Genomic DNA, 20867 nt, shown 5'->3' on the forward strand with positions numbered 1-20867 from the left:
CAAACACAGACGATGCAGATTTTGATGCTCCATGTTTGTTTTCCCTGGAGGAAAGTCCCTTCCCGCTGCAAATTTCTGACTGATGACGGAAATGACTGCTCCTGCGGCTTTGGCTGATAAATTACATTTCGCTTGAAATGTTGCCATGTGAAACGTAACCAATCTAATGCAACACGGTAACAACTTAACACCTATATCCCCTGATTTGGACCAAAGCAACTGGATTACAGGTTTGAATTGCCCATATAATCACCATATCTCATCATTCTCTTTCTCCAGCGGCACAGTTCCCAGGGAGCTGCTCCTGAAGGCCAAGCAGGACGGCTTCTCAGACCGGCAGGTTGGCCAGATCGTGGGCTCCGGCGAGGGGGCGGCCAGAGAGCTTAGGCTGGCTCACGGCATCAGACCCTGGGTCAAACAGGTGAGCGTCACTGAGCGCCTTCCTGGAGCTTCCAGTGCAGGTCAGGTGGAGGGAGCATCCACTTGATCTGACACCGTGCGCTCGATACTTGACCCCTGCCTGCTCCACACCCACGCATGCCCACACACACACACACACACACACACACACACACACACACAGCACTCCCTTTGGCTACATAATTAGAAGAATACGAGAATATGTAACGGGGGCAGAGGTGAAAGATGTCATCGGCCCCATTCCACCTGGCATTAACATGCGTCTTGCATCCAGATTGTGTCTTGGTGTGATTTAGCTGGATTACACCTGATGTTAAAACGCATCTCTGGTATAGATGTAACATAGATAAATACAGATTGCTGCATGTCACTTCTTCTCATTATAACATCCTTTAAAATTGACGGTAAACACCATGTCTCATTTTTTCCCCATTCACCAGTATCCTGACAATCCATTTTTGACAAGGATGCTACTATCAGAACTGTCTGATGCCTGATGGATTTTGTATGCACTTTGTGTTTGGATTCCCACATTATTAAGTTAATTTCAGTTTCTGTAGCTGGTATATCTGGACTGGAAATACATTGCATTTACAGCTTGTTAAAGGACAAAGGACGTGATTTGAATTGTAGCGCGTTTCTAAATTTTTCCATCCCTTACATGTTAATTCTGACTGGTTTTACATGCATGCGCCACGATGAAAGGTATTTTTTTAATCAGTTTTGCTATACCTCTCAGGCTCATTCACTCCCTTTCAATTCCAAACGGCATAGAAAGCAACTCCTGAGACGTCTAATTCGGTCGGTAAAGACAATCCATCAGTGTGAACGAGAAGCCAACAATATCATGCTATAAACAGCTATAGTTCATGAAATTAAATGGAAATTAATGCTACATTTTACACAGTTACAACTTAAAATTTCTTTACTAGGAGTAACTAAAAGGAAAAATAGCAAATATCTCATAACGTGATAAAAACACTGAAAACGATATACAGTGATGTAAAACAGTACAGGAATGCAGGAAAGGAACAAAAACTCCAATCATGCTGGCATTCTCCTTGTAATGTAGCCAAATGCGCCTCTGACCACGTCCAGATCTTCAATGTGTCTTGGGTTAATTTACACCTGGATTTTTATGCGTTTTTGTCCTATCTGAATGAAATCCAATCACCCAGGATGCAGGTTAATTCCAAGTGGAAAGGGGGCCATTAGTATTCGCCTAGCAATTACTATCGCACCTGTGATGGAAAATAATACATCTCCTGCTCTGACCCCTCCTCCGTCAGACCATTCTGTGATAGTAATATTCATAATCATATTAAACCTATTCACTATTCTGTTGGCATGTCTGTGATAGCAGATGGCACAACCTGTCAGTAGCTATGAATAAGCTACATGTTACTACCAGATGAAAAGAGTGAGATTGTTTTCCACTGATTGAAGAAACTATTTTCTCTGGTCTTTCTTTTCAGATTGACACCTTGGCAGCAGAGTACCCAGCTATGACCAACTACCTGTACTGTACCTATCACGGCCAGGTATGTGGTCCCTGAAAAGAAAGCTACTCACTTTTAATATTGTACCATTGCTGTTTCTTAGTAACCAGACCAGCTACTGACAGCTGGATTGGAATGTGGCTTGAAGATATGAGAAATGTATGAAAACTCTTTATGAATATATAATCAATATTGTACTGCAAAAATATTAATAAGTCATTCTATTATTGAGTCTTAAGCGCTTATCTTCTTTAAAACTGGGGTGAGCGAATTTCAAGATATTGACACAAATTGCAGTGGAAGCAAGTGGAATCATCTCATCCCCATTGGTAGACTTTTTCAGTTGTTCTGAAAAAAAAAAAAAAGATTTTAAGCCTGAATATGATACTAAAGAACTAAATAAGCAAAGGAACCGTATGTTGCCAAGGGTATATCTTTAACAGCGGTTTTGTCAATTCGTCAGGAGCATGATCTGGACTTCAAAGACCAGGGAATCATGGTTCTGGGCTGTGGGCCCTACCACATCGGTGAGGCTGATGATAAGCTTTCATATAATGTGCATGCTGTTCAAATAAAGTGTGCACTGGATACATTAGTCTATATGATTTAACAATTGCTATTCTGAATATTTTGAATCTTTTGTCTTGTTCAGTATAACAATCAAACTCCTGCCTATAGCTAAAATAATCGCATTCTCCACTGGTTCGGTCCACCAGGGAGCAGCGTTGAGTTCGACTGGTGCGCTGTGTCCAGTATCAGGGCTTTGAGGCAGATGGGCAAGAGGACGGTGGTGGTCAACCACAACCCCGAGACCGTCAGCACCGACTTCGACGAGTGCGACCGCCTTTACTTTGAAGAGCTGACCCTGGAACGCATCCTGGACATCACCCAGCAGGAGGTGAGCACACACACACACACACACACACACACACACTAGGGTTTGACCGATGTGGGTTTTTGAACGCTGATGTTGACATATTTTGATTTATGCCGCCGATAGACAATATTTGCACTGATATTTGGTTTCTTAAATTATGTTTTCATGCCAAAATTCCCCCCAAAATTTCATGGATGATTTTCCCCAGAATTGTCAGGTTGGAAAAAATCTGAAACAGCATTTAGACAATGGGACACTAAAACTCTCCACTGAAACCAAGGATACTACTACTAGTACTACTACTACTACTGCTACTACTTATAATAATAATAACAATAATAATAATAATGATACTACTGCTACTACTACTACTACTAATAATGATAAAAATATTCACGCAATCTAGATCAAGAGCTTCCCATAGACAAACAGTGCAGTATTGATAAATTCTACAATAAATATGTAATCAACCAAACTGCATCATATCCATCATATCAGAGTTGGATGACACTGATATGGTTGAACCCTGACACTCCAACTTTCTGATTTGTTTTGATATGACTATTCTGCTGAAGAATAACTTATATAAAGAAATTAGTTTTCCAAGGAGTGAGAGTATTAGCGGAATGGCTGTGACTGATTTCCAGTAGTCCACAGTGCTGGATTATGAGCCATTTGTCTCCCAGCCCGGGGAAAAACAAATTCTTTGCTCAGACTACCATGGATGAAGCATCGCCGGCAACAGCCTAATCCTCTCTGTTGACTCATATATTTGCTCAAGTCAGAAACTGGTAACGCATGCAGCTTTGCCGCCTATTCTTCCAGGATTGGCTCGGCTGTGAAAAGTAGCCAAACAAAACTCCTCTCTCTCTGTCAAACAGCAACAGCGAAGGCTCTGAATGGGTCTTAATTGGGACATTTGTTATGCATACAGTACCGGCTAGTCTGAGATTTAAGAGCTTACGTTTCTACAGTCGTGTGTGTGTTTTTTTTGCGAGTTTGCAACGTTCGCTGACCTCTCGGTAACTCTCGTAGTTCATGTGGTTCCGCTATTCCAATTAAGTCTTCGTCTCACAATATTCTTAGGTGGCCATTTTCCAGCGCAGTCGAGCTTTTGGGGATTTTTCTGATGCTAATTGTTGTGAAGAAGTTCCAAGAGTTGAGAACTCTTAACTTGGTAAAAATAAGCATTTGCTAGTTAGTATCAGAGCTTCTGAAGTGTGTGTGTGTGTGTGTGTGTGTGTGTGTGTGTAGATCCCAGCTGCATTCAAGATTGCAAAACGTGCTCAAAGGCATGAATAAAGGCTTTTCCCTGAGCTTGTGTGTGTGTGTGTGTGTGTGTTTGTTGTTGCATGTGTGTGTGTGCGTGTGTATGTTTGCGTGCTAATGTCCATTGACTTTCTCTTGCAAAGGAATTGTAATCCAGTTAAAGTAGCGATGGGATCAGAGTGTGATTAAGTGTTTGTTTGTACAGGGAGATAACATTACCATCCACCCCTGTCTCGCAGCCACAGTTCCTTCTCTGTGTGTGTAGGTGTGTGTGTGTGTGTGTGTGAGATAAACACAGCATTAGAGCAGAGAGCTAAACTCTGGACAGGAGCAGGAGAGCAGGCCCATGAATAATGAAGAGATACAACCTGGCGTTGTCGTGGAAACGGCATCCCCCCTGGATCAGCCAGACAGTAAGAGGGGCAGTGGTGTTCTTATTAAAGGGAACATGCTCACACACACACTCACACACACACTGTCCCTCGTGATAAATAATGCCATGGCACGACCTAGATCAACTGATGAGATTGTGTTTTCAGTATGTGATCAGCGGCCGGAATAATTGGAAGTGGCCACAAGTTTCGATCTGTAAATCGTGGCTGACAGGCTGGTGGCAAGTAGTTCAACATGTCTTGACAGAGTTTCTCTTCCTCCCCTCTCTTTTCTCCTCCCTCCTCTCCTCTCTCACTATTCTGCCTTCCTCTTTTCATCTCTTCTCCAACTGCACCCTCCTCCTCTATCTTCATATGTTCTCTTCTCCTTTAACCTCTCCTCTCCTCTCCTCTCCTCTCCTCTCCTCTCCTCTCCTCTCCTCTCCTCCAGGGTTGCTCTGGCAGCATAGTGTCGGTGGGAGGCCAGATCCCCAACAACCTGGCCGTCCCCCTGCACCTGAGCGGGGTGACCATCCTGGGTACCAGCCCCCTGCAGATCGACCGGGCCGAGGAGCGCTCCGTCTTCTCCAGAATCCTGGACGACCTCGGGGTGGCCCAGGCCCCGTGGAGGGCCCTCAGCTCCCTGGTGAGAGGAAAAATCAGTGAAATGATAGACGTTATTTAGAGCACAGTCCTATTCAGTCCTACTCATTGGGTCACTATGGGACGTTTCTTAAATATTGGCCAGTCACGACGTCCACTGCCGATATGATGGAGGTTCCCCCCTGACTCCGGCAATCAAATTGTATTTTCTTTGCACATTTCATTTAATTGTTTAATTGTTCAATTATATTTAATTTAAATGCCTAATTCATGCCAGCGGAGATTCCCCTACTGTTGAATAGGTGTCAACCTGCCTTAAGGAGCTGCTAGCCCACCTAGAATAATTTCATTTTAAGTGTTTTAGTGTCCTTCCCTTTCTTATGAGTCCTCTTTCAGAGGCTTCTCTACCCTGCCAAGAATAAAATTCTAGAGGAATTTGTACTACTTTCTACTACAAATTTTTTGGCATGAAAAATGTCTAATTCAACGAAGAATATTGGCACAAGATGTTGGCTGCCAGCCACTTCAGTCTGCACACTGTTTGCAAGCTTCACTACTTCTTGCCAGACTTAAAGGAGCCAAATATGGATAATAATTTGAATGGCCTCTCTTATCAATGGTGTCTTCTTGATTTGAGCCAAGGCCATTGGCCATTGGCTATTAGGATTTCTCTTTCTTTGCTGTCACTTGAACTTTAGTTGCTAGAGACATTCATTCTGTGAATCTTCCTTCTTAGCCTACTAAACCTTCGCAACCAAAATGTGGTGCCTTTTACTGTGCAGCCAAACAAACTTGCATAATGATCTAATCCTCTATTCTAACCACACCATTGGCTGCTCATATGTCACTTGTTAGCATGCTGTCAAAGCCTGAAAAAAGAAATGATATCAATTTCATATGAATATCAAGAATAGCTATATTTAGAATATTAAAACTGCAAGCAGTGATGAGCGGGCCCTCGCCTCTGTGTGCAAGTCGGGGCGTGTTGCAGCTGCGGGACATGTAGATGTCCTCAGGCCTGGACTCTTGTCCCTCATGTGAAATCCGGTGCAGATCGGACAAGGTACGCTCAAGTTCACACAACTTCCTGTCGCCAGTAGGCGGCGCTATGGCTATAACCGAATATCGGCACGTAGACGCGTCCAGGCCGGGACTCTCATCCGACATGTGAAGTTTGGGCCAGATTTGACCACGTAGAGTCGCGTTACAACCCACTTCCTGTTTGGTGTCGCCAGTAGGTGGCGCAATGACTATTGCTCCCAATCGGCCTGTAGATGTCCTCAGGCCTGGACTCTGGTCCAACATGTGAAATCTGGTGCAGATCGGACGACGTAAACTCAAGTCAACGCAGCTTCCTGTTTCACGGCGAAACATCGAAATTCGCCGCGCCGCCATGGCAACGCCGTGCGACGAACGCTCCCGATCTTCACCACTGAGCGTCATCATGGTCCTACGGCTTTTCTGACCACATTTGAGGTGGATCTGGTCAACCTGCTAGTAGTAGCACACCCCAGTATAAAACATGTCATTTCCTCTCGCCAGTAGGTGGCGCTATGACTATAACCGAATATCGGCACGTAGATGCGTTCAGGCCGGGACTCTCATGCAGCGTGTGAAGTTTGGTCCAGATTTGACCATGTACAGGCCAGTTACAAGCCACTTCCTGTTTCGTGGCGAAACGTGGAAATTCGCCGCCTCACCACGCCCACGCCCTGTGACGAAAACTCAAGCTTTTGATAACTTTTCATCGTCAAGGTCTTTTAAACACGCTGACCGAGTTTGACGCGGATCCGATCATTCGCCTAGGACGAGTTCGTTAAAGTACGACCCCTGCAAACGGCCAAAATTTCGCACTCAATTCAAAATGGCGGACTTCCTGTCGGGTTTAGGCGCATGGTACCTACGGACTTTTTTTTAAGTCTGGACATGATACACGTGCCTACAAAGTTTCGTACGTCTAGGACAAACGTACGGCCGTGAGTATTTTTTTGAAATTTGTAGGGGGCGCTATCGAGCCGTTTTGCCACACCCATGCGCGAGACCCATAAAATATATAATTTTTCGCCACTTCTGACGCGTGTGCAAAGTTTGGTGAGTTTTCGAGCACGTTTAGGCCCTCAAAAGCCCGATTTATTTGAGCGAAGAAAAATAATAATAATAATAATAATTCCTTCAGTTTCAATAGGGCTTCGCACGAAGTCGTGCTCGGGCCCTAATTATTGTTATCGTTTTATGGGATACTCTTTAAATGTAACTGCCCATGGTCAAGTACCGGCCTGTGGTTATTTTGGATACCCTGATGCTAGTTGTAGCCTCTCTCATGGTTTTGACTCGTTCCCACCTGCCCCAAACACTCATAACATTACCTATGATGTAACCACAGCCCCACAGCCTCACAGCCCCACAGCCCCACAGCCTCACAGCCTCACAGCCTCACAGCCTCACAGCCTCACAGCCTCACAGCCTCACAGCCTCACAGCCTCACAGCCCCACAGCCTCACAGCCTCACAGCCCCACAGCCTCACAGCCCCTCAGCCCCACAGCCTCACAGCCTCACAGCCTCACAGCCCCACAGCCTCACAGCCTCACAGCCTCACAGCCTCACACCCTCACAGCCTCACAGCCTCACAGCCTCACACCCTCACAGCCTCACAGCCTCACAGCCTCACAGCCCCACAGCCTCACAGCCCCACAGCCCCACAGCCCCACAGCCCCACAGCCTCACAGCCCCACAGCCTCACTCCCGGCTACATTAGAACGAAGCGCCAGTAGGCAACCGACCCACACCCCGTCCCACCCCGACCCAACGGAATATCTGGAGTGCTGAAACGTGTCTTTTCCATTAGCATTGCCCTTGTTCGCAGTTGCCACAGGAGAAGTGTGTGTGTGTGTGTATGTGGGGTGGGGGTGGGGGGGTTAGCTAGCATAGAGCGAACAGTGCGCAGAGGACAGAGACAGACTCCTCCTCTGTCTCTCCAGAGTCTACCTACACTATTCTATTTCCCCGTCTATCCAGGAGACACAGTTTGTTTTTTAATGGGCTGGAATCGCTCCAGCAGGGCCGTGGGGAGACGGCGCCGGAGTCTCCGGGAAGCCGCTCGGCGTTTCTTAATGGTACTCCACCTCGCCAGTGAGCGGCGCGTAATGATGGAGACAAAAAAGGGGAGAGCCTCAGAGAGATGGAGGAGAGAGGAAGATGATGATGATGATGATGATGAGGTGACGAGGAGGAGGATAGATGGCTCGCCCCTTGCCGCTACACTCCTCTTCCCCGACTCTTTCTTCTCTCATCCCTCATGACTTGAATCAAAGAGAAAATCCAGAGGGAGATGAACTGAAGCTGCGTTTCTGACTGTTGGAGCTCTTTTACTCTCCTCTTTACTCTTTTCATTAGCAGTTCTGTTCTGGGAAGATAGAGGAGTCCATCCTGTCATCTTTGAAGCCTTTGTTCAGGAGTGTGTGTGTGTGTGTGTTTGAGTTGGGAATGGGGGAAAAGGGGCCTTACTGCGTGAGCGCTTGGTTACCTGAGGCACAATTGCTTGATGACGAAAAACACACACCCAGGAACAACGCCCGATTGGACGTTGATTCTTTGTATTCTCTCTCAGTTGGCCCTCAGCAAACATTTTCCCAACGTTAAATAAATTCTCTATGATATATATTGTATGGAGAATTACATGAAGATCGAAATACAAACGTAGTAGACTGAAGACTAAGGGTGATGGAGCTTTCATTACTTTTTCATTCTAAACCACACTGGAAAGATAGCTCTGTAGTCCATCCCTGCTTGATTCTTGCCCTTGAGAATGGCAATAATTTAGACTAGAAATGGCAAATGACCCACTAATGCTTCCCCTCCTCAGCATCTGTTGTGCTTTCTTCTCCCATCCCAGGAAGATGCCTTCACCTTCGCCAACCAGGTGGGCTACCCCTGTCTGCTCCGCCCCTCCTACGTTCTCAGGTGAGAGTTCCAAACACCAGCCAACATACAGTGGGTAACATGATTGTCAACCTCATCGTCCTATCCTTGTAGGACATTTGTCCTCATATGTATTTAAGTACAATAGGACACACACACACACACACACACAATTTTGAGGTTCTTAAACTTTTGTCTCTTGCTCTGGGACCTAGTCTCATGAAAGCACTGCTACACTTTTTTGGGCCTCAACCCACACTGTATCTTAATAAACCATTGTCTTATCGATTGATTTTCCCTTCTACTCTTTCCGAGCTAGAAACAGCAGCGATCATACCATTAATTATCTAACTTTTTTCCCAAATCATTTCAGCGTCTTGTTCTTCCATCTGTAATGGCCTTTAGTGTCCTTTCTCTGGGGAAGTTACTCATCTTCTCTGTCAACTTGAGATGCTGTGATACTGTTTATCGACGTTGAAGAGGAGCCTCTCCTCTCCTCTCCTCTCCTCTCCTCTCCTCTCCTCTCCTCTCTCTGTCTTGTACTGACTCCATGGCCTGAGGGTAGGGTGAACTCTCTCTGATCTTTTTCTGTCCCCAAAGCTTTTTCGCTCTTCCCTCTGACATACTAGGTAATGGTTTTTGAGTGTTCTTCTCAGCCTCTGCACACATACACAAACTCACACATTTACACACACACACACACACACACATTCATACACACACACACACACACACACACTTCTCTGTCAGTTTCACACAACAATTTTTTGCACCAGTAAAATACACACAAACACACACTAAACTGACAGCAGGGGCTTTCTGCCTCCCTCTACCGGTGTTCCTCAGTACAGTTAGCTGATACTGCAGTTGAACTGGAAAGCCATTTGGCTTCTCTTAACTAAATGAAGCCAAAAAACTTTGCACATAGTTATAACCGGAGCAGGATGTATACGTTGTATTAAATTAGTGTTGCAGGTATTTGTGTAAAGATTTTGGGTTGGATTGATAGAAGGATTGGACGGCGGATGGATTGCCGATAGCCGATATTTAGTGCTGATATGTATGATCTTTAAATTTCATCATTTTCATGCCAAATGTATGTCATTATTATTACACAATTACTCAACATCATTTAGACCATGGGACACTAAAACTCAAGACTACTACTACTACTAATAATTACACATTCATGCATACTTGTGTAGAATCTGATCAAAATGTCACATTAGAGTCAGCTCAGGTTAAAGGCTTCCAGGCAACCAGTGGAATATTGATCAATTCTACAATAACTATATTATTAAAAAAACACATTAGTATCATATTAATAGCGGACGACACTGACTGGCCGACCGGTTGATAAAAAAAATCTTTCTAACCGGAGTAATAATCATATGGCATCATTCGGGAAGAAAAGTGTGCTTGTACTGAATACTTTATTTATCTGATAATTCAGAGAACGGGGGACGCAAACACTAGATGGCAACAGAGTCATGAATATGCATGAATGTAAATGCATATGATTCTCCAGTCACTGGTCCTCATGTGGAGGGTTGGTGTGAGGGTTGCTGGTCGGCCATATGTGTGCCTTTGAGCAACAGCGAGCCGCGGAAGGAAGCTCTGACCCGAGCCTATGGCCTTCCTTTGTCCTCTTTCTGTCTGTCTGTCTCCCCTCCTCTCTATCATTCGAACAGGTGGATGGCCCAGCTAGCAGTCCATAATCAAAAACAACAACAACAACAACAACCACCAAAGATTTTGCCTAAATCTGTTGTTTTTTTAATGACTAAGCTCTGAACTCGTTCTGAAGAGCCTGGAGTGCTTTGCGACCTAAATAGCTCTCCTTTTCCCTTTCTCTCTCTCTCTCTCTTTCTCTCTCTCTCTCTCTCTCTGTCTCTCTCGGCTGTTTCCAGACCTTGTTTCCTGATGATAATAGTGATGCAACGGAGAGATAATGAGTGTTTTGAGCGATCAACTTTCATATTTGAATTTTTTTTTTTGTTTGCTTACTTTCTCTTTTCCTCTCTCATGGCCTTTTCTTTCTTTCTTTCTTTCTTTCTTTCTTCCTCTTCTTTCTTTCTTTCTTTTTCTTTCTTTCTTTCTCTCTTTCTTTTTCTTTCTTTCTCTCTGTTTCTCTTTCTTTTTCTTTCTTTCTTTCTTTTTTCTTTTTTTCTTTTTCTCCAGTGGCTCTGCAATGAACGTTGCGTATGGAGAGGAGGAGATGAAGCGTTTCTTGGAGGAGGCCACTCAGGTGTCTCAGGTGAGATCAGTGTGTCCTGTGTGTGTGTGTGTGTGTGTGTGTGTGTGCGTGTGTGTGTGCACACCTGCATGAGACAGAGAAAGATTACCACAGAATTCCCTCCAAAAGTCTCACTCAGGCTTTGTATTTGTAATTGCTCTTATTCATCTTGAGTCTTTTTGATTTAGCCTGTTAGGGTTAGTGATCACCCACACACACACACACACACACACACACTCTCTCTCTCTCTCTCTCTTATTGACTTGCATTCTCGCTCTGCCAATTAGGTAATGCTACCAGCTGGCATGGCTGCTGGCTAGTATTACTTGCCCATCTCTGCTTCACTGCACCCCCGGGTGGATCTAGGGCACCTGGCCTCTCCATGGGCCCCTACCTGGGGGTAGCAACACACACACACACACACACTACATGCACACATCACACCTTCAGAGCTCCAAAGCTTTCATTTCTCTTGACTCATGATGCTCATCAGGTTAGTATATAGTAATAATGAAATATTCACAAAGTCTGCAATAATACAGGCTTTAATAATACAAGTCTTGGAAAACTTGTTGGACTTATTTTGACACACACACACACACACACACACACACAAGGAAACAGTCTAGTTCATGTAGGTTCAGTTCCTTGACATTTACATTGACATTTAGCTGCCTAACCTTAACCAAAGTTTTAGCTGCCTAAATGTAACCCTAAACAACAGTTGTTTACACGCCAAACATCTCTAACACATATCAGTAAATTGTGAGCCGTAACATAGAGTGCAGGATTAATAACCGCAGCTCTCAGCTACAATTTGGTCCTGAGTTCAGATGACAATGACCAGCTGTGGCTGAGTGAGAGAAGTTAACGGAACACAAATATAAGTGAGGATGAAAAGGGTTTTTTTTGCTGGTGAATCTTGCACCGTCTCTGCTACACTGTCCTGCTGTCTCCCCTCCAGGAGCATCCAGTGGTTATCACCAAGTTCATCCGCGGTGCCAGGGAGGTGGAGGTGGATGCTGTGGCTAAGTCTGGCAAGGTGAGGTATTATCTTCATGTCCTGTCCGGTTAGAGCAGCTTATTGTTACGCAGATGACTTCTTACAAGTCACCAGAAGTCCATTCAATTGCTATAGGGATGAGCGACAAGGGAAACTCAGCCTGTGTGTGGACAGTCAACAAGCTTGATGGCCAAGAAAAGTTGGCTATGGCTCAAGTTTTGGCAGTCATGGGCCATCAACAGCCAATCACATTTGTGTACTTCCTTGTTTCCCTACCAATGTGATTTAATTTCATGAACAGTAATTCTGCCTGGCAAGTGCAAAATGGATGAGAAGAAGCCAAAAAAGAGAGCAGGAAGAAGAAACAGCTAAACTCCCTAAAATGTACTAGCTTTTCAGAATTGAGCGTTGAGCCCGCTAATGAGCGTATTTTCTGTTGTTTTAGGACATGAACGTGCAATATGATGATCACATGGTCTTATCAGTGCCAAATAACTGACGTATTAGGCTGCCATGTCAAGTATGACAAATCGTGACCTTGGTATTATAAGGTTCTATCTCACCTTCTTGTCAAAACTGAGTTAGTCTCATGAACCTATTCTGTGTGCCTGTTGACATTTGTGTGGTGTTATTTTTTGAAAATAATGATTTTTGAGTCTGTAATTTCTAAAACAAAAGGACCCATCTCCATTTAACTCAATGGATGCTGAAAACTTTGAAGCTCAATATCTCAGAACTATCCTGAAGGCAGATAGAACCTTATAATTCTAAGCTCACGAAATGATAACAATGTAAATGGCTGTATGAATGAACAGGTACTGTAATGTTTCATAGCCTAGTGGAGTCTGTGGCCTGTACGCCTGTAGGAATTATGATATGTGCTCCTTCCTGGTGGTCATTTGTTTAGTGATTGTCATACTAAGCAGGAGGCAGTGTGTGTGAGCAAGCTTGAATTGTATCACTATGTGTATTGCATTATCTAGTTGACCTTTCATAGTGGTATACAAGGGAGGTTTGCTAGATTTAGAGATGAGGCTTTTCGTGATTTGAAACCTCATTAGGTTTTCCACCTGCTGTCCTGGGTGCTGATCAGGAGTTACAGTTGTTGGGGTCTAGTCAGTATTTAGTATAGCTGATGGCTTGTGTGTATACATCTTCTACATAATCTAGCCTAATGTTGCACAGTAGAACAGCCTGGAAAATAGCGTTATCTCTTCCATTTTATTTTATTTACATCCTATTTTCATCCTATTTTCATTCATAACAGTATCAAAATCACTCATCTCCACTGTAGCCCGGCATTATTCAGTCTTCCATTATTTTTCTGTGTAAATGGAGAGGTGGGACAGATATTCAGCTCCGCAGATAAATAAAGTGGCAGTAATCTGTTTCATCTTTAGTGAAAAGTCATTACAGTCCTGATAGATCTGATGGAGAGAATGGAATACATTAAACCCAAGCTGAGGGAAAAACGGGGAGACTGAATGAATTTTTCTTTTTAGATTTGATCAATCGAGGACACATTGAAATGATTCTTCTTCAACCAACTGTTTTCATATCTGACTGACATGCGCCACAGGAAAAGTTTAATTTTTCTTTTCCTGTTTTTTGCTTGTCTTTGTATTGTTTTGCTTTTTTGTTTGAATGAATGGTCACCTATTACTTCCTTACCATATTGTTTAACCTTGTTGGCTTCTTTCACAGTGTTTCATTCAAAGGAAAAATCCACCCTAAAACACTTAAACACTGTTAAAAACCAGCTATTGGAGATGTTGCTTGTAATTCTGGGCTAATTTTGTTGTTTGCGGTGTATTTTCTTATTCCTGTAGATAGCTGGCCAAATGTGATGTCATGTCACGTCGATTCCAGATATTTCAGGGTTGTGTTTTCAGTAAGGGGCACGGCCACGATCATAGACACACCCCAGTGTTCACTATATTTATATGGCCATTATGCCCACCTTTGATTGAAAGCAACAACTTCTTGGCCCTTTTATGGGGGTTCTCGAAAGGCCTTCTGGGAAATGTAGGAAATCACTAACTGAAGTAGAAGTAGACGAGGCAGGTTGAGGGAAAGTGGGTACAGCAAAAAAGTGAATTACAATAACTCTTGGAATACACTGAACATCACAGATTGATGATATATAACAATGTCAGAGTATCTGAGGTGGGATTTTCATTTTAAGAACAGAAGTTGGCCACTAAAGGCGTGGAAAGCTTGGTTTGTTAACCTTAAAATGGTTGTCATTATTTCTGTCATGGTGTCACAGCTAAGACACCTGGAACAGTGTGTGTGTGTGCGTGTGTGCGTGTCTAGACAGGCTGTCAGGAGCCCAGTGACCCTTGGGGAGCCCGGGGCTAGTGGCCCTCCATATTGGATAACTGCAATGTCAGAGAAAGTCGATCCTTTCACATGCTAAACAGTAGTAGGCCTAGCATCAGCTGACAACACACTCCACACACACACGCTACAGTCTGCGAGGCCAGGCCGACATCACAAGGCAGAGTTGGTGTTGATGAAATATTCACCATGCCACATTCTTGGTTCACCCAATGCCCAAGAAAATAGCCCTGTGTGTGTGTGTGTCATCTATTCCTGAAGCTCCAATATTTGTGTCATCTGTTTTCATTTTCATGCCCGGATTTTTTTCTACAGGATGAACACATTCAAATTGAAAGAAGTGTTTGTAAATTGTCCTTCCTCTTCCAGTAATCACAGATGCAGTGCCTTGCAAAAGTATTCAGACCCCTTGACTTTTGGCACATTTTGTTGTGCTATTGAAGTATTTCAAAATGCATTTATTCTGAATTTTTAGTCTGAGTTCAATTCAAAGCACTTTATTTTATCAAAGTGAAAATAAATAAAATAAACAAAAAGTATAAAATGAAAATAACAGAAATCTGTTGTGTAAGCATTCATCCTGTTTCTTTTGAAACCTCAAGAAATAGACTGATATCATCCATAAATGAACCATATATCCCAAACTGTGCTTAAGTAAAGGGCTGGGCGATAATTCAATATCTGTCTTATCTAATTTATGTCTATATCTTTCAGTGGAATCATATCGTGATGATATGAAGATATTTTAATATTGTGACACACATTTCTGCTGTCTAAATTGATGATGACAAGCAAATTTTAATTAAAAACTGATAAAATGAGGTATGGTAGGAATATTATTTGAAAATTTCAGTTTTGTTTGACACCACACCTAACATTACCATTTGGTTCAATGAGATGAACATTAATTTGATTATTTAACTTGATTTTGCATATGTGAGCCATATCGTGATATATATTGATATCGAGAAAAATCCTTATGATTATCATGATATTGATTTCAGCCATATCGCCCAGCCCTACTTAAGTATTCTGAATCCAGCCTACATGCTAAAATCTCATTGAGTCCCATTAAGATCTAGTGAAGGGATCAGTCTCAGCTTTGTTAGCAAGAAAGACAAAACATTGACAAACATTCACCACCACTAAATACAATCTAAAAATGACATCTGAGGAACAGATGAGAAATGTTCAGCAAATTTTTACTAGTGTGGCAGTTTAACCCAAACAAAGCAAAGGGCTTGAATACACAAAATGGATTTAGTATTTTAATTTTTATACTTTTTGTTTGTTTCATTTTCACTTTAATAAAATAGTGCTCTGCATGGAACTAAAAACCCCGAATAAATACATTTTAAATGACATAATAGCAAAGAAAATTTACAAAACGGGTCAAGGGGGTCTGAATACTTTTGCAAGACACTGCATATTCATTAATGTGATTTTACTTGTTTGCTTTACAAGTTTTTGAAAGTGGAAACAGTAGTATCCACAGAATATCCAATAGATCACTAACTGCACTCCAGTCATGTACACACTGATCACAGGGAAATGGTGTAAGTTTAAGAAGTAGAAGGCAGATTGAGGGAAAGTAGGTACAACAAAAAGGTAAATTACAACACTTCGTCACAAAATAACAACTGGAATGCATTGAACATCACAGATTGATGATATATAACAGTATCAGAGCATCCGGGTGGATTTTACTTTAACAGTCACTTCAGCTGGTAGCGGTAACCTCTAACCTCTGACAGCTTACCCAGCTGTTTACTTGTTAACACTGATAAGTTGCTCCAGGCGAGGGAGCCACAGGAGCCGGCGTCGGTACTTGTACTGAACCCCTCTTCTGTTTTTTTCTCCCGTTTGATGGCTGCGGGAGTCATTTCAAGGATGTCAACATGAACGTGGACAGTCTGGTCGTATGGTAGACTTTCCCTCGTTTCACTTTCCCTGAACACTGCCCCTCCTTTAACTTCAATATCACATTAACAAACTGTGCATTCACTGAATGCCAAACAGGTCTCATTATTCCTGGCCAAGCAGTGTGCGTGTGTGTGTGTGAGAGAAAGAGAGAGAGAGAGAGAGAGGGGGGGAGTGAAAGAATGAAATATAATACGTATTAATTACAAGCTATATCAGAAGCGTGCTAATGAATGCTGCAGTTAGCAGCAGTTTAAATGAGCTAATGACACGCAGCTCATTTAAAGACACACACACACACACACACGGTAGCTTGGTGAAACAAAACAGTAGGGAGTTTATCTGGTGTCACTGTGACAATCCACACACACTGTTTCGTCCCAGGAGAACAACTTCCTTGCTGATAAATTCACCCAGAATAGGCCAAGTGCATAAAATTCTCCAATTTAAAGTTTATCCAGCCTTGAGTCGTGATTTCTGTCTCTCAGTGCAACCTTTTTCCCTTTTTTTTTTTTTTTTTACCATTTTCATGCAAATACTCTGGAAGTGTGACATAATGAATGTTTGGCTGTCCCAGGTGCTGGTCCATGCCATAACGGAGCATGTGGAGGACGCCGGGGTGCATTCAGGAGACGCCACCCTAATGCTGCCAACCCAGACCATCAGCCAGGGGGCGCTAGAGAAGGTCTGCTCAGCACTGCACACCCCATCCAGTCACCCTCAAACTTCATATAGCGACTCAACTTATATCAAATGGGGCAGAAAGTTGAAAAACAATCAGCCAATTCATATTCTGTGGGGAACAAGCACTCCCGCTGATGTTATGCATATTTTAACCATGATGTATGCAATCAATTACTCTCCATCATATGCATATGTAGAGATATTACGGTGTCAAACTATTGGCAGGTGGCCTCATATTGTGCGTGTGTGTGTGTTTTCTTGTCATGACTCTCAGGTCAAAACCGCCACTCGGAAAATTGCACAAGCGTTCGAGATTTCAGGGCCCTTTAACACTCAATTTCTGGTTAAAGGCAACGATGTCATGGTGAGTCATATTTCCCAGTGCATGACTAAGGGACGGATCGACATTTTCACAGCCGGTCGCGGCAAACGCTGTTTACTTTTGAATTTAAATAACCGCATGTTCAGAATGAATTGCAAAGCCGGGTGGATTTCATGATCAATATTGCCTTCGAATTCGGTTGTCCAGCTACATCAGGATCTGTATGTTTGACTCTGTGTGTGCATGTTTGTGTATTTGTCCTGTAAATGTCTGTATCTGCATCTAGAGTGTACATTATTAAATCATGGTGGTGTTTTTAGATGTGTTTTAGTGTGGGTGTATTTTTGCCTCGCGCATCTCCTTGTAGTTAGATAGTGTTTGTGTTTTTCACCCTCTTAGGTGATAGAGTGCAATCTGCGGGCGTCGCGCTCCTTCCCCTTCGTGTCCAAGACCATCGGGGTGGACTTCATCAACGTGGCCACCAAGGTGATGGTGGGAGAGCCGCTGGACGAGGCCAGCCTGCCCTCCCTGGAGAACCCCATCATCCCTGTCGACTACGTGGGCATCAAGGTGAGGGAGGGAACCAGACTGGGATCTGACTGATTATGGCTTTCTTCATCGCTTTTCATTTTATTTGAATGGTTACTTTTTATGTCAGTTCTGCTTTGTAGTAGAGTACAGAGAATGACTGAATGAAGAGGTAGAGTACATAGCAAGTAATATAAGCCAAGTAATTTCTGGTACATGCCATGCAATGGAGTACCCAGCCTGTTTTTGCAATGGAATATCCTTTCAGCTGGTGTTGTACCAAGTCAATTCCATATCAGTTGTAGCCAGCATAGATCCAGTCATCAACCTCAAAGAAAGATTAATCGTGACAGATTTGACAAACGACTGTCAGGTTCACATCTGTCATGTCTTATACTAAAAACTAGAAGATAGAAGATCCAGTGGTTTTGTAAGTAGTGGAGAAGTTATGAAGAACTGTCTCTGCAAGCCAATTTCTGAATCGATTAAGCTAAGTTTCATTCTCTTTTACCCAGCAACAGACTAAGGAAAGGTACAAGGCACGTCTAAAAAAAAAAAAAGTTCAATCCAGTTCTGCCTAGTTACAGGCTATAGTGGGAGTGAGGCAATATTTTGTGAAAACCTTGTATCTCCAAAATGTCAACTTTTCAAGAACTGATAAATACAGCCCTGTTCTTAGCTTGATGCATTTCTGACATTATCCGATGAGTTTTGAAAGGATTGTATTAGCCGGAGAGGTCATAGACTTTTCTCAACCCATAGAAGACGATGTAATTCTTCGATTGAAGTGAAAACATGGAAATCGCCAAAATTAGCCTCACAAGACTCACAAGCTTTTCACACGACAACAGCAATTTAAAGTTAATAGCCACTTGTATTCTCCACACAAGTCCTAATATCTGTGTCTCCATTGAGCGTTTTGCAGCTTTTCATATTGTGTATGGCGGGGAAATTAGAGTCTCTATGTACAGAGCCCTACATGTATGACTTATTAATAGGTACTGCAGGTACGGCAAGTGAAGGCTCTATTGGATCACATAACAAAGGCGGCAATTACTACTCCATCCCCCCCAGCGAAGCGTGATGGGGGGAATAGTAGGTGCGTTCGCATAGCGGTTGGCAGGCTTACCTGCAAGATTGGGTATGAGAGAGTATATGTGTCGCCAGCTGTTCCAAAGCTGTTTTCCTCCAAAGTCATTTCTCCCTCTAATTACAACAGAGCTGCCGTAACAATGGCTGTGGTTGGGAACCAATCGCGCAGGTATAATCCTCCACTCTTCCCCGCCACCCGAAGTTTTCAATTTCTAGTCTGCACGGTGGTGAGGAATATTAATCAGAGCGCTGAATACTCCAGGCGCCGGGCTGAAAAGACTTCCTGAGTTTACTCAAAGTCAATGATACAGACTCGACTCCCCCAGACTAATAGGGGGCTTGCTGGCACCCCTGCTACAATCCATGATGATTCTCCAGCTAAAGTTTTTCAGCTGGACAAAGTCTATTCCCTGCACTGTTTGCTGGTTTGAAACCAGGCCGTGTTTTTCATTTCAGCCATGCAGTTGGTCTTCCTTCAAATCTGTCTGTTCTGTATTTCCCTGTCATTGATAGTGAGGGCAGGAAAGCCATTAAAACTAGCCACACGATATTCCTATGATCTTTGACGGTTATGTCTTGATTCGTAAATCTTAAGGTCTCTTTCAGAAATAGAAACTAAACGGTCAAGACTGTGTCATCATCAAAAGACCCTGTCTGCACCATCAGAAGTCCTAGGAGACTGCCTTTGTAGACTCAGTATCAGCACCCAGGGTGATTTCACAGGAATAAGGACATGTTTTCTCACAAAACAAAAAAAAAATGGAAATAAGAGTCAGTCTTCAAGTCATTTTCAGTAGAGCAGCACCAGGTTTTATCTGTTGAAGACATCACATGGCGCCAGGGATGTAGTGGAGGCTAAAACCATGTAGATTCAGTTTACCAACCTTTTATTTGGGGAATAGAGTTTAACCACCTTTTCTGGCTGATATAAATCTGTATGAATTCATACCATACATCATAGTATGTAGTATCAAAGGGATGGGGTTTTTAAGTTAACAAGGACACACAGTGTCATACATGTGAAGCAGCCTACACAGTTACTGTAAGCAGTATTGCAGAGAGGAGGCGAGAGAAGGATCCTGGTTCAGTGTGTCAGGAGCAGTGTTGGGGGTAACACGTTACCCCCAACACTGTAATCAGATAACTTTTTTGTGATAATGAGTAACTTGTAGTAGCGTGTTCATTTTTCAATTTATGTATCAGTTATTAGTTACTTTCTCAAACTTACATTTTGCTACTTTTATTTTTCTTTCAAATGGTTTAATGTTTAGTTATTTTGAATGGGCTTTCCGCAAAGTCCTGAGGTGCCTGCGCAAAGTCGACAAACTAATAACAATACGATCTATATTACTTAAAGACACGAGTATCTCCCAATGTTTCAAACCAAAAGCAAAATAAAACTGGATTAAACTAAACAGGCAGGACATGTTTGCTTCCATGAAATCGAGCTCTCAAGTAGGAATGAGAGCTTCAGAATTCAGAAAAACAGAGCAGAATAATTTTTTTTCCCATGAAAACTTTTCTCAGAATTCTGATAATTATCTCGTTAATTCAGAAAAACAGGGCAATTTTTCCTTTAAGTGAATGCATTATTCTTCCGTAGATTGGAGCCTTTGTTCTTTGGTTTCTTGGTTTAGGCAAGAATTGTTCAGGCTGATCCAAAATCACTGGGTGCCAAGAGAGCCAATTCCTTGTTTGTATTTGTTACCTTCCAGTGAGTTTCTCTCTCTCTCTCTCTCTCTCTCTCCTCTTTCACTTGATCCCGTTCGCTCTCTCTTTGCCAT

The 20867-nt window shown here is 43.0% G+C and overlaps 1 protein-coding gene across 1 annotated transcript in view; it reads left to right on the plus strand.

Moving 5' to 3' along the window:
• cps1 (carbamoyl-phosphate synthase 1, mitochondrial) overlaps nt 1-20867 on the plus strand; it is a 59477-nt gene that overhangs the window by 25237 nt on the left and 13373 nt on the right. Inside the window, exons 22-32 of the mRNA XM_071529138.1 lie at nt 280-421; nt 1896-1961; nt 2383-2446; nt 2636-2817; nt 4888-5082; nt 8933-9000; nt 11140-11215; nt 12159-12236; nt 17035-17142; nt 17416-17505; nt 17863-18033. Coding sequence (XP_071385239.1) covers nt 280-421; nt 1896-1961; nt 2383-2446; nt 2636-2817; nt 4888-5082; nt 8933-9000; nt 11140-11215; nt 12159-12236; nt 17035-17142; nt 17416-17505; nt 17863-18033 — 1240 coding nt within the window. The remainder of the gene's footprint in view (nt 1-279; nt 422-1895; nt 1962-2382; nt 2447-2635; nt 2818-4887; nt 5083-8932; nt 9001-11139; nt 11216-12158; nt 12237-17034; nt 17143-17415; nt 17506-17862; nt 18034-20867) is intronic.

This window comes from Centroberyx affinis, unplaced genomic scaffold (genome assembly GCF_046629955.1).
Source record: "Centroberyx affinis isolate AG114_WGS23_722 - 3 ecotype Tasmania unplaced genomic scaffold, CSIRO-AGI_Caff_v1 ptg001769l_1, whole genome shotgun sequence".
NCBI lineage: Eukaryota > Metazoa > Chordata > Actinopteri > Beryciformes > Berycidae > Centroberyx > Centroberyx affinis.